This window comes from Lepus europaeus, chromosome 3 (genome assembly GCF_033115175.1).
Source record: "Lepus europaeus isolate LE1 chromosome 3, mLepTim1.pri, whole genome shotgun sequence".
Taxonomy (NCBI): domain Eukaryota; kingdom Metazoa; phylum Chordata; class Mammalia; order Lagomorpha; family Leporidae; genus Lepus; species Lepus europaeus.
The window spans coordinates 128,168,619-128,185,747 of NC_084829.1; the positions used below are offsets into that span (position 1 = coordinate 128,168,619).

Below are 17,129 nucleotides of genomic sequence, written 5' to 3' on the forward strand. Positions count from 1 at the left end.
ACAATTCACTCAGAAAAGTTCTTCTCCACTTGACAAGGATGTGTCAAGGCTATGTCCTTTCCAGAGCCCCTGCCATGTAAGTTCAAGGCCAGCGGGAGAATGAGAAGACCCCTCTCCCCACAGTGGAGTGTGAAGTCCTCCCTTCCCTTCAGTCTGGCTGAACTGAACCTGTTTAATTTCAATGAATAGGTGCCAGATGAGCTAATCCCATGTTCAAAGGTATTTTTAAATGGATTTTCGTTGTTCTGCCTTTTTGGTTTGACTTGTCATTTTTATTAAATAGTAAAAAGGAACCCCACTAATATATGTATATATGTAATATGTTTATGCACATTATGTATATTTTTTCTAACAGAAAGAAAAGGGTTTAGTGTGTTCTTGAAGAACACAGGATTATAAACATTTATTACTGAAAAGGCAAAGAGCATTTTGAAACTCTCAGATGTGGACAAGTAAAATAAGTTAGCTTATTACTACAATTGAATGATGTGTTTATAGTTAAGAAAATATTAGAAATCACACCCTTCCTCTGCCAACACGGAGAAAGTAAACTCTGGTCTCACCTTGCGGCATCTCGGGGGGCAGATAGTGAGGCTCCTGAGCGCTAACATGCACCCACTCAAAGTCATCATACAGATCCTGATGGTAATCACAGGCCCCTGGACCATCATCGAAAGTGCAGCCACCTAGAAGAAGAAAAGAGGACCGTTGTTACATGCCAGACACTCTGCAAGTGGAGAAACTGCTGCATAATGAAATGCAATAGTGAAATATGGAACCTGGTAGCCATGATTTTAATAATAAATGATACTCCTGTTTATCACTGTTCTCTTCACATTTTCACATAAAAAGAAATTTCTATTAGTATATTCTGTTTGAATAAGAAACCAGTTATAGCCTCAAAAGGCAGGCTGAGACACAGATTTTGAAATATTAAAAATAATAGAAGATGCATGTATAGTGAAGCTTTTCTGAAATATACAAATCACCTAGAATTTAAACTGTTTTTAATAATCAAAATGGGGAGAAGGGAAGGAAGAGCGAAAAATCGCCCTTTTTTGTAATTTAAGTTCAATCTACTCATAAATCAAATGAAATATCTAACACTTCCTAGCATAGAAGATGTGTGAGGTCTGTGACACACTCCTACATACATTTTTACACTATTTTCATGAGAAATTGTGATGAGGGAGCAGAACAGCCTGGTTTTTGTTGTTGTTGTTGTTTGTTTTTAAATAAAACTAGCCTTTCCCCTTTATATCAGGTCGGGTTTTTTTTTTTTCTGCTTTTATTTTCAAGGATAATTGTATGGCACAAGTAGAATAATTACTTTGCTTGTTAGCCTGTATATGCAGGCACACACAAGTCAACACATTTAGTTTATTCAAATCATGAAAATAAGAACTGGCCTATATATCTAATCTTGAAAGAAAATAGATTAGAACTAATGAAAATCCAGCAGTGGCTCTAATGAGAAAAACCAATAACCTGTCTCCATTCAAATAGCTTATTTGTTAAATTTCCATGGGGATCTTTGTGAAGAAACTCAGCAAACTCTCTGATGAGCAACAGGCTACTGGATGGTAAACTTCAGACCTATAAATTCTTCTCTCTGGCTTTCCTTATCAAATGTTCCTCAGTGTGAATATGCAAGACACTGCCTTCCCCAACAAGGACAGTGAGGAGCCAAGGGAAAGCCAGCAAAATAGGGTATCAGAGGTGTCCAGATGACAGTACAGCTCTAAATCCCTTTTCAAAAGCAGAATATGTGGTGTGTAACCTTGACTCATTCTTTATTGCTAAAATGGCTAGGAACTGGAATTGAGCCTAGAGGTAAAGATGCTTGCCTCCCATACTAGGAATGTCAGAGTTCAATACACAACTATAGCTCTTGACTCCACCTTCCTGCTAATGCAGACCCTGGGAGGCAGTGGTGATGCCTGAAGTAACAGGGTTCCTGTCACCCACATGATTAGACCTGGCTCCAGGGTCTGGCTGTGGCCTAGCACAGCTCAGGCCTTTGCAGGCACCTGGGGAGTGAACCAGCTGATAGAAGTTCTCTGTGTCTCTCTCTGCCACTCAAACCAATTTTTAAAATAATAAAATAACCACAGTCTAACAGTTAAATGCTATCTATTAAATATACTTTAAGTCTTCTTTATATCCATACTCAAGAAAAATGATGTACTTTTTAATTTAAAACTAATCAATGGAAAGAGGTTGCTAGGAAATAAACTCACATAGCAAGGGGAAAAGTTTATCTCAAAATATAATTTGTTATCGCAACCCTAAAATGATTTATTACTTTCCAACACATATCTTCAGAGCCCCCAATGCCCTTTATAGGAGTGGAAGTGCCCTCTGGATATAAATCTAAACTACCAGTGGAGCCCACATTGACTCACTTGGAAGACAAATGTTCTTAATTGCTGTCCTTCATGGCTACTGTTAATTTTGGACTCCAGAATTGTGATTAAAAATAACAACTAGAAGTAGCTGTACAAAGTAAGTGGGTCAACCCCTGCTATTTGTTGCACATCACTGCCATTTCAGACACATCTCAAATGACTCTTGAAAACTGTTACTGGTTTACTTGACTTCAGGGATTAATTTATAGAATAAGTTCCAATCAAGTAAATCCCATATATCTCTTTACCAGATATTGAATCTTAATAAATCTTTGTTTACTAGTGGTTTTGTAAAGATCTTTGTGTTTCAGTTAATAAAGCGTACTGGAGTAGATAAAAGAAATACACACAAAGAATCGTGTACTGTTGATCATAGATAAGTAAACACAGTGTGTTCCATGGGCTAACAGTATGATCAACATTCTACAGAATTGTCTACCTAGACCCAGGTTGGTAAGGAAAAGTTCCAATGACTTACGCTTGGAAAGGATGAGCAAACATGTGCGAGGCAGAGAAAAGCCAGAATGTGAAAGATATTGAAATCAGAGGAAAAGCAAGAGTGAAGAAATAACAGTCTACAGGAATACTGACACACTGGGGAATCTCCAATAATTCTATATAGTAGTCAAGAAATTATATAGGGGACAAGATAGAAACAAAACTAAATATGGGGACTGGCACTGTGCTGTACAAGGTTAAGCCTCCAACCTACAGTGTCGGCAACCCATACAAGTGCCGGTTCGAGTACCAGCTGCTCCACTTCCAATCCGGTTCCTGGCTATTGCACCTGGGATAGCAGTGGAAGATGGCCCAAGTGCTAGGGCCCCTGTACCCAAGTGGGTGACTGGGAAGAAGCTCCTGGCTCCGGGTTGGCTCAGTCCTGGCCACTACAGCCATTTGGGGAGTGAAGCAGCAGATGGAAGATTTGCCTCTCTCTCCTTCTCTCTCTATATCTTTGTCTTTCACATAAATAAATAATCTTTAAAAAAAAATAGACAACATTCTCTTTAGAAAAAAAACTAAATATAAAAAATTTTAAATGTCATTTAAAAAGGAGTTTAGACTTGTTTCTACGGTTGTATTGAAACTATGCAAAGGTCTTATCCAAGGGTCTTAAATAATTGAAGCCTCCAGCAGTTAACACAGAGTGTAAAGAGGAACAGGGAAAAATGGAAACAGACTATTTGATTCAACCCTACAATCAAAAACACATAATGTATCTTGAGCTAATTCCATCTTTCACATTTCCTACTGATCATGTAAGACTCACTAGAAAACCCTAAATGCAAAGTCTTCTAGATACACATCCTCTACACAAGTGCCCTAAGTTTGAAACATCTTTTTTTATTAAAAAAAAAAAAAAAGATTTATTTATTTATTTATTTGGAAGAAAGTTACAGAGAGTGGCAGAGACAGAGAAAGAGGTTTTCCATCTGCTGGTTCACTCCCTACATGATCACAACAGCCAGAGCTGAGCCAATCCAAAGCCAGGAGCCAGGAGCTTCTTGCAGGTCTCCCATGTGGGTACAGGGGCCCAAGCACTTGGGCCATCTTCCAGTGCTTTCCCAGGCCATAGCAGAGAGCTGGATTGGGAAGAGGAACAGCTGGGACTAGAACCGGTGCCCATATGGGATGCCTGCACTTCAGGACAGGGCTTTAACCCACTATGCCACAACACTGGCCCCTGAAACATCTTTATGTATGGCATCACAATCTATTTAAAAGATAAAAGCCACAGCAAGTTTCTAAATAAACAGTATATGAATTTAAATTTCACAGGGCTGGGTGGCAAAACAGAAGGAAGCAAGCTTGAATTGGTGTTCATGAAATTTGTTTAAAAAGTGGAGAAAAAAAGTCAAGCAAGGAAGTATTTACAGTTGCATTTGCAGCTTGTGATAAGGTTACAATGGGTAGCTACAAATCATGCCAGAGAAATGGCTGACCAAAGTTCCTTGACCCTTGGAGGAAAATTACTTCTGAAGAACATTTCACAGATTGCTAATTCCTCAATGCCAATCAGCTAAGGGGCAGACCTATCACTCCAGTGGTCTCCTTCCACTAATGCAAGCCACTGAAGGGGCTTTGCAATATGTTCACCTGCAAATGAAAATCAAGAAAAGCAGATTTGGATGGGCCAGAATTTCTTTCCATTCCTAAACTCACTGACAAATGCTCACTCACAAGAATTACCGCTCACTAAAAATCAAGCTGAATTGCACATGGCAGAATTTCCTTTCATTCCTAAATCACTCATTGAAAACCTTCACCTCAACTTCCAAAAAATGTACTGCTGGCCCAAAAACTGTACATGAGCACTTTCAAAAGTTTTTAGAAAAGATGATTTTCATAATTAAATATTTTGGTACCAAGAATTTTAAAGTGCATACATAACAAGGGTTCTTCAAAATTTTCATGGAAAATGCATATTATGAAAAGCCATGCATAGATTTCAAAATAAATTTAATCTTTGAATTCCATTTTTCAACAGACATTTGGAGGTACCTTCATATTTTCTAAATGTTCCTGAATACCTATTTAAACACAGAGCAGTAGCTCTGTTAGAATCTAGGAGAGTACATTGGGGGAAAAAAAAAAAAAAGACCTTTTCTGTAGAATCAGGAATACTACACTCAACCTTTTATAAAGTCAAACTTTTCAATAAGTCTGGAGGTCAAGTTAATTTGGAGAAAGCTGAGCTAGAGAAAAGTACAAATATCAGTAAGTTACTGGACAGCTCTGAATATTTTGTGAAGGACGTTCTTTTAAAAGATGCTCTAGACTACCTATAAGGCCTTAATTTTCTGATTAAGTATAAAAGCAAAGAAAAAAAAAAACAATTATCTTTCATGGTTCTTTACTGTTTGTGTAAGTAATAGGAAATTCCTGGGCAAAAACTGCTTTGAAATGCAATCAATATCCTTCACATGGTTGTTAGATAATACTCAAAAACAGACAAATTAACCTTTTCCAACTGTTAATTAAATTGTGATATATAAATATTTTCACTTAAGTGAGCATACAACTTGGGATGATAGTTCTTCTATTTGGCACACAAAGATAAACATAGGTCTCATCAGGATACATGCAATACTGAATGAAACTCACTTTGAATAGGTCATCTTTTTCTATGCTAATCAGAAGCCATAATACAAATTCACTGGTATAACCTCCAAAATTCATTCCAAAGAAGCCAATAGGTTTCACAAAAAAAAAAAAAGGTAACTTTTCAGATTATAAATTGAACTACATTTCAGATATTCACTGAATAGTTTATTACCAGAAAACACTTTAATGGAAAAAGCATAGCAATTGATGTGTTTGAATACCATTCATATTTCCTCTGAAATATACTAGGATATCATAATATATTCTTTTTAACTCTTTACTTCTGGGAATACTGAGCATATGAAACAAGAACTGATATGCTATCATCAGTGTTTAGGTAGTTTGAAACATTAAGTACAGAAATTAAAATAGGAAAAAAAAAGTTACACAGCACAAGTGCCTTTACAGGTGCAAATATGAATCTTTTTAAGAATATCTTACTCTGTTTCAGTACCACAGAGCACCTGCTGGGGAACAACAATAAAAAGAAGAACTAACAAAATTTTATGAGTAAGAGTTCTTTAAAAGATAACCACTTCATAACCAGAAAAAAATTTTTCTCTGCTTACAGTTACTTAGTATGTAAAACTATTATTTGAGCCTTACTCCTGCATAAAAGAAAAGAAACTAGAGACACATTTGTAGAAATCCAGACCTATCATTTATTGACAGGTAAAAATAACTCCTAATGATAACAGAACTCATTTCAAACAAACGCATCAATTATCTAAGTGTTCATCCTCAGAGATCCAGCTCTAGCCAGGAACATATGTTTAATATATATAACCCAAGAATATGTAGGTGCTAAGATTTCTATTCAAATTGTTTCCTACCTTGAAGCAAATGCTATGCTCCAAGTAGATGACTGTCCTCTAGTAAGGATGAATTAACCAGATGGAAGTAAGACCCATTCATTCCTCTCCACCTTGCAGAGAAGTAATATGAAAACCTCCAACACCTCAATTAATAATTGAGGACTTCAGGAATTTTAAGGAACTGGCACACACCTTCCACAAAGGTAACAGAGGAGAGAGACTGTATCTGGGACACAGCAAGGAGTGATGGCTAAGGACATACCATAGCTTTGCTATTTAGCTTCTGAGCTTCAATTTCCTCCCGAGTAAAATAATAAGAGCCACAGTACAGCAGTGTGTGATTAGTGATAAAGCACACAGAATTCTTCACATTCACCATGAATTTTTTTTAAAAAAAAGCATCCTTTTATAAAGTTTATTTATGTATTTATTTATTTTAAAGGTGTTGCGGGGAGGGGAAGGACGAGGGGTGGGGAGAGAGAGATCTTCCATCCTCTGGCTCACTCCCCCAAGCAGCCTGACTTGAATCAGGCTGAAACCTAGAGCCAAGAACTCCACTTGGGCCACCCACAAGGGTAGCAGGGACTCAAGCACTTGAGTCATCATCTGCCATTTCCAGGGCCGCTAGCAGGAAGCTGTTTACAAAGCAGAGTAGCCAGGACTGGAACCTGCACTCCAAAATGGAATGCCATGTGGTGTGTCCTAAGCAGCAGCTTGACCTGCTGTGTCACAACACTCTCTCCCCACTCCCCATTATTTTCCATGTCTCATTTTTCACAGTTTATTTTGTATTTGTGCCATTCATATACAACCATACATACACATTTAACAGTTGCAGCCCAAATGAAAGAGAAACATGGCTTCAGGACCTGCACTGTGGCATGGCAGGTTAAGCCATGGCCTGTGACACCAGCACCCAATCTGAGCTCTGGGTTGAATCCTGGATGCTCCGCAACCAATCCAGCTCCCTGGCCAATGTGCCTGGGAAACAGTGGAAGGTGATGCTAGTAGGTAGGCCCCTGCCACCCACAAGGGAGACCCTGATGGTGCTCCAGGTTCCTAGCTTCAGGCTGGCCACTGGGGCCATTTGGGGAGTGAACTAGCAGACAGAAGATATCTGTCTCTCTGTCTCTCTTTCTCTCTGTAACTCTTTCCTAGTCTCCACTTAGTAAATCCAGAAAGACTAAGGAGATTTGAAGTAATGGGAATTTTACTTTATTGCCAAAATCAGCTTTCCCTAACAATCATCATACACCTTTTCAAACAGTTAAGAAATACCTTCCTTTAGATCAGAAGGCAGTAAACTTGACAGGTAAAAAGACACTTAGTAAATATTTCAAGTTTTGCAGGCTACACCGTTTCTCTTGAAATTATACAAGTCTTGTCACTGTGGAAGAAAGCAACCAAACAGAATACTTAATTAGGGGACATACTATACTCTAACAAAAATTTCATTTACAAAATAGACCCCAGGCAGGAACTTGGCCCTTGGGCCACAGTTCACCCACTGGAGGTTTATATCACTGATCTTCAGTATGCTTCAAAACTACAGGTAGAACAAGGTCTGATTAAAAACGTATAACTTACAATCTGATTTCTGCACCACCTTAAATGACTTGAGTTTCTTTCCCATCTATCAGGACAAGCAGCAGTGAGCCACAGACAGGAAACTGTATCAGAAATGGCACCTGAAACAGAATCAGTGTCTGGCTGGACAGGGGTAGAAGGTGGAGAAGGTGACTGAAAGAACTGGGGATATCCTCTAGGCCTAAGTCTAGTGCTAAGGCTTCCCATTTTAATAACACAAAGAGAAATACATTTTTCCCTATGACCTAGTAAACATACACACACACGCATGCAAATTATCACCTGTACTCTGTATCATGTTATTTCTGTAAGTAAAAGAAAATGAGTATGATGTAGGCAGTCAGATACGATAAAATTGACTAGGTCTGTGAGCTGGAAGACCACACCTTCACCACGGCCCCTGTGTGATCTCATGCCCCTACCTGACCACATTTGATCCCCACCTGCCCATCAGGCTACGAAACCCCGCCCCTTTGGAAGTGGATAAAAGGCCTGAAACATGGTGGGCCCTGCCTTTTTTCCCCTTTCCCTTTTTGCCATTATGGACCTTTGTTGTTCTTGTTGCCTGGCGCCTTCCGGGCACGTGGCCTTCCAGCCTGCAGTGCTCCCTCTGCCTTCGCTTCCCTGCCCTTGGCTTACTCTCAGCTCCGTATGGATCCAGAATTCCCCTTCTGCTTTAGATAGAGCCCTCACTCTCCTATGCATTCCTCTCACTGAATAAAAAACTTAAAAACTTAGCATGCTGCCTGGTCTACTTGAGCCAGTATTCAGAACTCTCTGAATTCATGGCAAGAACTCACAGGGATTATTAATATGAGAAATATTAATAAGCAAATCGGTATCAAGTAGTTACATGAATTAAGGAGGCAGACATTCAAAGAAGAGGGTCAGCAATCCTTTTGTGTCCACTATATGTGACCACATGATCATTGTAGGAGGAAACCCAGAAGACAGGTGAGAGCAATCCCAATCTCTTTACCGAATGTTCAGGTCTCAGGCACAAGCTGAAATCCAAAAAAAAGTCCGAGAGACCCACAGAGCCCGGACAGTATGTGTATGACTTCATCTAACCTCATTATGGAGTTAATAGGTGATTTCACATCAAATAGCCTTAAGGAATGATTTCACAGATGAAAAGAGGTTTATTAAAATATAAAAGGAGCAGATTAATGAAAAGCACTTCAGAGTACAAAAGAACTGAAATTGCCAAGGGCCAAGAGTCAAATTATCAGAGTTAGGATCTGAACCTCTGAAGCTATGGGTTCCTTTCTCTTAACCACTACACTAAATGGCTCCTCAAAATCAGGCAGGATCAGACAGTTTCAGAATCCTCCAGTATAGCTTATCCTGCAATGAACTCAGCCTCAAGATAACACCCAACACACAGGTCACTCCCATACCATTCACACAATGAGGCACATGGCGGCTGAATCCTTAGAAAAAAACAATGTAGGAAACTTTAAACTACTCAACAGGTCAAAGTCTCTCAGGCAACCTCCTGGCTCAGAGAAGCAAAGTAAAAATCTAGGTGATCAGTAATTTCAGCAAATAATTTTATTGAAATAGGCAGAATTAAAGGGAAATTGGTATGATCAGAACATCATCCTATCACTCTTGCTTGGTAACTTTTCACCTCATATTCCCCTTATATACACAAGTAACTTTGATATTTAAAAACTGCAAACTAAAAAGCATTACACAAGTCAAAAACAAAAGTGTTCTGACAATTTTTGCAGCCATCCCCTCACCACCTGTAAGATAAGAAACCAGGTGCTTCCCCAAAGATCATTATTGAGTATTTTTACCCATATTTCCTTCCTATTTTTATCATTTTAAATATTCCAGTAAAATTTCTTCTTTTTTCACTTAGCATGAGATACACAATCTATAGAAACTCACTGAACAAAGTAACTGAGAATAAATGTAGTGAAAAATAAAATCCCCAACTGAAGCCATATTTACATTTTGGTAAAATTGGAAACCACCCAAGCTCACATTTGAACTTTTCTTTGTTTTGTTTTATTTCTTATAGAGGGATTATTGGTGAGCCCTAGTTCACTCATGTCAGACACACTCTGGCTTATTTCAACAGTGGCTCCTGACTCAGCTCAAGCCTGATGCATGAGAGATCATTTTTCATTCATGAAGGGAGTGCTCTGAAAGGCTGAAGCCATGTAAAACAGAATTCCATGATACAACTTCCTGGAGGAGAACTAACAGCTGCTTCGAGGTTTTGAATTTAAAGTTTTATATGAGATTGGCCAAGAAATCTTAACTATACTCAACTACTTTGTATATGTAGATTCAAAACTTTTGCTTCAAACTAAACCTATTTTTCAATTCCATTACTGACTCTACTCCTACTAAATAAACGGCAATAATTGAAATACTCTGAAATGATAAAAATAAGTATTTTAAAGAAGCTGGATGGGCCAGTGCTGTGTTGTGCTGGGTTAAGCTACCAACTGCAAAGCCTACATCCTAAAAGCTCACCAGTTACATTCTTGGCTGCTCCACTTCTGATCCAGCTCCCTGCTAATGTGCCTGGGAGGACAGCTGAGGATGGGCCAAGTGTTTGGATTCCTGCACCCACGTGGGTGACCTAGAGGGAGTTCCTTGCTCCTGTTTTCAGCCTAGCTCAGCCCCAGACATTGCAGCCATTTGTGGAGTAAACCAGCGGATGGAGGACTTCCCTCTCTCTGACTCGCCTTCTCTATAGCTCTGCCTTTAAAAAAAAAAAAAAAAAAAAAAAAGATGCTGGAGCCAGTGATGAGGTGTAGCAAATTAAGCTGCTGCCTGTAATGCCATAATCCCACAGGAATGCTGGTTCAAATCCCAGCAACTCCACTTTCAATCCCACACCCTACTAATATACCTGGGAAAATAGAGGAAAATGGTCCAACTACTTGGGCTCCTGCCACCCACGTGGATGACCCAGATGGAGTTCAGCTTCTGTCTGGCCCAGCTCCAGCTCTTGTGACCATTTGATGAGTGAACAAGGGAATGGAAGACTTGGCTCTCTCTCTTTCTGTCTCTCTGTTAACTCTGGTTTCAAATAACTAATAACAAACTTTATTAAAAACCTAATATGTGGACAAAGGAGGTATAGGACTGGAATGATAATATAATAAGTATAAGAAACAATTTTTAATGTATTTATTTGAAAGACAGAGATCTTCCATGTCTTGGCTCACTCGCCAGAGTGAAGACAGGTGCCAGGAACTCAATTCAGGTCTCCCACATTGATGGCCCAGATAAACCCACTTGAGCCATTACCGAACGCCTCCCAGGATGCACATTAGCAAGAAGATGGAACCTAGAGTGGAGGCAGAACTCAAACACATTGAAATGGGATGTAGGCATCCCAAATGGCAAATCAACCACCACACCAAATTCCCCTGCCAAGAAGCTACATTTTTTGTTAGAAACTGTAGCAGACTGTAGGAAGGCACATGGGTACCAACAATAAGCGGTATGAAAATATCCACAGACTTGAAATGCATTGGTCTCATCAAGTCAACCATCTGATTATCTTAAGTCTTATAACCTATTCAACAGCCCTACTTAAATTTTTCCTCCAATTCTGCTCTAACAAGTAATGCTCCCCTTTAAATCCATCACACCTATGAGGCTTACTCTAAACACACACACATATTTCCTCAGAATGAAACACAAAAACCTGGAGTTTTTGTATTTCAAGTAAGAGTAGAGAGAAGCTGATAAATATGATTTGAATAATAGATTAAAAGCAGTAGCACTATGAGGAGAGCATTTGAAGTCTGGTATCTCCCATGCAGGATGACAGCTTTCATGTCTCACTTTTCACCTAGAGCCACAGTTTATATTTTGGAATTTTTAAATCTCTCAAAATAGATAAAATGAAATACACTATCATAATGTGTTGCCAACAAGGCTATCCTGGCAAATAATTAGTAACCTCAAACTACCCATAATCAGTGTCCCAATAAACTTAAGAAAATTCTTGCATCTTGCTGTTCAAGAAAGGGCAAATTGCAATCAAAGATGAGGACTCTGTCCTCAGCACTTACAAGAAATTAAAGGACTGATCACAATCAGTGTTGAGGAGAGATGGGGTAACAACAGGAGAAAAATTGGCATCTTCGTTTTTTGAGGGCAATTTCATTTTATTTACCTAAATTGATAATGCATTTACCCTTTTATCCAGCAATTTCACCTCTAGAAATCTAGCCTTAATAAATGTTGGCTTATGGTCCTGAGTCCTACAAATACAGGTTACAGCCACCAATCCCCACAAAACAAAAAAATAGCTATGAATCTTTTCAATCACATCCAAACACAACAGGACTACCATCAAGCTTGAAGGATATTAACAGTGAAATATCTTGTAAACATACCCTCAAACTTTGTACTAGTGAACATTAATAAGGTACTATAATAGTTAATTCAAATGGGAAATGTAAACATTCAATATTTTCAACTGATAACAACAAAGCATAAAGCATATTTGAACAAACACCACCAAACCTACCAATTATTTGGCAAAACACTACGGGAATAAAATAGATCCAAAAATACTGTAGAGGTAAAGAATGTTGAATGAAGTGCACAAATGGAAAGAAGAAAGTGTCATAGGAGATTGATGATATAAAAGCATTCCTCCCTAGCCACCAATTCTCTCAGCTAGCAATTTAGTAGACTGAAAAAACAAATATAGGAAAATTACTTATGAGAAGAAATGTTTTATTAGGAACTATTCAAGATAAGATTAATTATACCACTAGCAATTCTAAGTCAGCCAAAAATAAGATTATTTAAAAGAATGGCTGTTGAGTATAACTTCCTAGTATTCTCCTGACATCTTAGACATAACTTACCTACTTTGCACTTAACATTTTAGCAAATGCAGGCCTTATCTTAAATTACAACAGGAATGCAAAACAGATGAAGGTATAAGAGAGTTAGGCATGTCAAAACCATTTCTAATACTGCTTCATCTGGAAAGGATGGGCATATGACAAAGAATGTACACGAACTTGTATTCAAAATTCCTGGGCCATGACTGAGACTACGTTGCTACAATTTGCTCCTAACATTTAATTCAATAATTTCACTAGTAAGCTGATACAGTAAAATAAAATATACTCCTTGAAAAAGCATTTCAACAAGCAGAATAAATAAAATCAACCAGTGAAATCCCATTTTAAATGTATTTGGTGAAATAAGAAAATATTATCCACTATCAAGTTCTTTCCTAATCTCTTATGTTTCATAGCATGCAACTTGGATGTTACCGTAAGTTTTACTGAGATCTAGATGATCATTGGAGGAAGCAGGCCTGGAGGAAGTAAAACATGAAAATTATGGTAAAGAGTAAGCAATTAGCTGATATACCCAAGTGACTGCATTTGATGAAAATTCTCTCATGTAATAGGTGCTTGGCTGTTGGATTACAGAAAATGCGATAGGAAGCCAGTGGAAAAAAAATATCTCTGGAAGAAGGAACAAAAAGACTACAGGCATGGAAGGGAAAGTAAGGTGCTACACCTTGATGGGCCGGCGCTGTGCCGTAGCAGGTAAAGCTGCCACCTGTGGCGCTGGCATCGCTTTTCAGCACATGGTTCATGTCCTGGCTACTCCACTTCTGATCCAGCTCCCTGATAATGTGCCTGGGAAAGCAGCAGGAAATGGCCCAAGTGCTTGAGCCCCTGAACCCACATGGGAGACCTAGAAAAAGCACCTGGCTCCTGGCTTCAGATCAGCCCAGCTTGGGCTGTTGAGCCATTTGGGGAGTGAACCAATGGATGAAAAATCTCTCTCTGGGCCGGCGCCGTGGCTCAACAGGCTAATCCTCCGCCTTGCGGCACAGGCACACCGGGTTCTAGTCCCGGTCGGGGCGCTGGATTCTATCCCGGTTGCCCCTCTTCCAGGCCAGCTCTCTGCTATGGCCCGGGAAGGCAGTGGAGGATGGCCCAAGTGCTTGGACCCTGCACCTGCATGGGAGACCAGGAGAAGCACCTGGCTCCTGGCTTCGGATCAGCGCTATGCGCCAGCCGTAGCGGCCATTGGAGGGTAAACCAATGGCAAAAAGGAAGACCTTTCTCTCTGCCTCTCTCTCTCTATCCACTCTGCCTGTCAAAAAAAAAAAAAAAAAAAAGAAAAAGAAAAAAAAAGAAAAATCTCTCTCTGTTTCTGTTTCTCCCACCTTCTCTCTCTCTCTCTGTAACTCCTCCTTTTAAAAATAAATAAATAAATAAAATAACCTTGAAGGGACCATGGAAGTACAAAGACCTTGAGATCTTGAGATGGGGCCTACCTGTAACTGACAGTGGAGTCTGAGACACTCAATCTAAGTGGCAAAGCTATCATTAAGTAATAATTGGCCAGATGTTCGTTCATAATAGCCATCATCTCTCTAAAGTTGTATCACGTACAGAACAACGCGCACATGCACAAAAGGCAGAAAAGAGGCATGTGCTGTGGAACAGCAGGTCAATCCGTAGCCTGCAACAACAGTGTCCCCTCTCTAGACGCCAGTTCAAGTCGGCTAATCCACTTCCAATTCAGCTCCCTGGTGATGCACCAAGGAATGAGGTGGAAGATGGCCCATCTGATAACCATGTGGGAGACCCAGATGGAGTTCTTGGCTCCCAGCTGTGCTCAGCTTGGCCAAGCCCTGGCTACTGCAGCCATTCAGGGATGGAGGATCGACCTCTCTTTCTCTCTTCCTCTCTCTCTCTCTCTCTCTCTCTCTAATTGCCTTTCAAATAAATAAATTTTTGGAAAAAAAAAAAGAAGAAAAAGGCAGAAGAGAGACATTGAGATCATTGTTCAATGTGTTTTAAACTCAAACTGGAAAAGGTTTACCACATGCAGAAGGAAATATGTGAGATAGAACCCACCCTCTCTCTGCACTCATCAGGTCTACAAGTAAATATGCCCAAAGATGAGCATTAGCCATTTATAGATTCTGCAGTCCACCCACACTCCCTTTGAGTAATCCACAAGAGATTAGCAGTTTCTCATGCACAGATTGATTTTGAATGTATTCTGAGCAACTTGAAAAATAGACAAAAAATTTTTAAAAAATAAACAAAAATATTTCTTTTGCTGCAGAGATAAATCTTCAATAACCTGGTTATTTTTATAAATTGTTTAGTTCAAAGCATTTCTACCATATTTCTACCAAAGCATCAAAAGTGGCTTCTTACGTGGCCTGCACCAGGCAGGGGCGACCTCAACAATGATGTGGTCCTCAACTGAAATATTTGTGACTACTTTAAAAACCCTATGAGCTCAGTGAGCAACTGACTATTGAATCTGACTCAGTGACATTAATTACACCTCCAAGGGTGCAGTGAGAACCATGGTGAGTCAAAGAGCAAAACTTTATAGTACTATAAAATACGGATCTCGAAGTCACAGGGAAGGAACTGTGGAGCAGTAATTGAGGGCAAGAGAGCTGACTTCCTGCCCAATCACAGCCTGGCTGAGGCTGAGCCTCCAGTGGTAACACGTCCTTCCCAGGCTTAAATTTATAATCACAATCAAAACCACAGCCTCCAAAGAAAAACCAATGAATAGACTCCTCTGACGCATTTCCGAGGCAGAGGTGAGCTCCCCCCAGGCGCAGGGTGTCAGGCACGCTGTATTCTTTCTAAATTTCCTTGTTACCCTGGAGAACAGTCAGATCTATGTTAGTCAACACTCTTGTATACATAAAACCCAGAAAATATAAACATCTATTTTCACACAGAGAAAGGAGGAGGGGCTTTTAAAGTTTGACTCTTAAATTGAGAGCAGTTTTATTTCACTCCTCTGATCAAATCTATTCACACATACTGACAGCTTCAAGCTGATATAAGTAGCAGCAAATTACAATATGTGCCACTTGGAATGCAGTTTTACAATTACAATCTTTAGATGCATTAGAATTCGCAAACAAAACTCAGAAAGGCTTTATGGATCTCAAAGGGGATTAATGAAAATATTTGGAGAGAATACAAATGAAGTGTAAAGCCAACAGTTATTTTTAAGATACCAAAAATATTAACACAGTTCACAGCACATGGTAAGTACTAAATAAAAATAGCCTTTTTAATTTAAAAGATCAGAAATTCCCACAACCAGAGATAACAAGTATTTTTGGCTTGTATGTCTTGCTAGTTTTCCCCACACTATTTTCCTATTGTTTATTTATTATATTTAGGAAAGTCACCACTTTTGAAATATTCAAGTATCCAATCATTTTGCTAATGATGTAATCTATTAATTTTATAGTTGTTGCCACTGGGACTTCTAAATGTAAATTCATAATGTCTGAATAATGCTGTTTGCTCTCCTTTGTTTGTGTATATAATCATCTGAATGTATAAGAATTTCTAAAATAATAATGATGATATTAAGCAGATGTTCTTTTATTGTCATTTTTCCTGACAGCAAGAATGTTAATTTATGGGTATATTAATATTTCTCTCCATTCATCTTCAATGCTATTTCCAGTAGCGGGGTATTCTTTAGGTACAAAGTAAAGATAGTGGTACAAGCTATAACTGTGCCAACAGAAGTAACAAAAATAGACATCCCTTAGTACATTCCATCAGACTGGCCAGCAGCAATAGAATTTACAGTAGCCAATGATGCTAGAGCAGCTACAAAGAAACACTGTTCTAAGTATTCTACATGAAGTCATTAATTTTGTCCTCATACTATTATGACAATTTTATTAATGAAGAAATTAAGGTAGAAGATACCTTGAGTAATTTGTTCAAGGTCACATTTTTACCTTGTTGGTGAGGCATCAAGCCAAGGCATTTCCTACCTTTTTCCCAGAGGTTGGAAATAAGCATTTCAAAGGGAAGAATAACATCTAACTTGAGAAAAGCCAATAAGCAAGCCAGGTATTACCAAGTCAAAAATGCAAGCTAAATGGCAACCTCAAAATGTTGGCAAGAAACCATGGGCATTCCAACAAACACAGCAAGGATCTCTGGAGAAAGAAGCATATTTTTGCACAAACATTGGCCCACTGCAAGAGTCCTCTTAAGGAAAGCGAATTTCACGCTCCAAACACTCCCACATCATGAAGTAACGGCTTCCTCTTGGCCCAAGAGTTTCAGACTTCTCAATCCAGTGAATTTTCAGTAAGCTATTGGCACTAGCTCTCTTTCACTCCTTTCTCCTTGCTTCTTCTCTTAGAGGGGGCAGGGGGAAAAGGCATGGTCTCTCAGCAGCT

General features: G+C 39.1%; 1 protein-coding gene across 5 annotated transcripts in view; it reads right to left on the minus strand.

Annotated features, from left to right (window-relative positions):
- The window catches only part of PTPRK (protein tyrosine phosphatase receptor type K), a 592,149-nt gene that overhangs the window by 464,515 nt on the left and 110,505 nt on the right, over positions 1 to 17,129 (minus strand). For all 5 annotated transcript variants that reach the window (XM_062186745.1, XM_062186743.1, XM_062186744.1 and 2 more), the window contains exon 2: positions 564 to 686. In XM_062186745.1, coding sequence (XP_062042729.1) covers positions 564 to 686 — 123 coding nt within the window. The remainder of the gene's footprint in view (positions 1 to 563; positions 687 to 17,129) is intronic.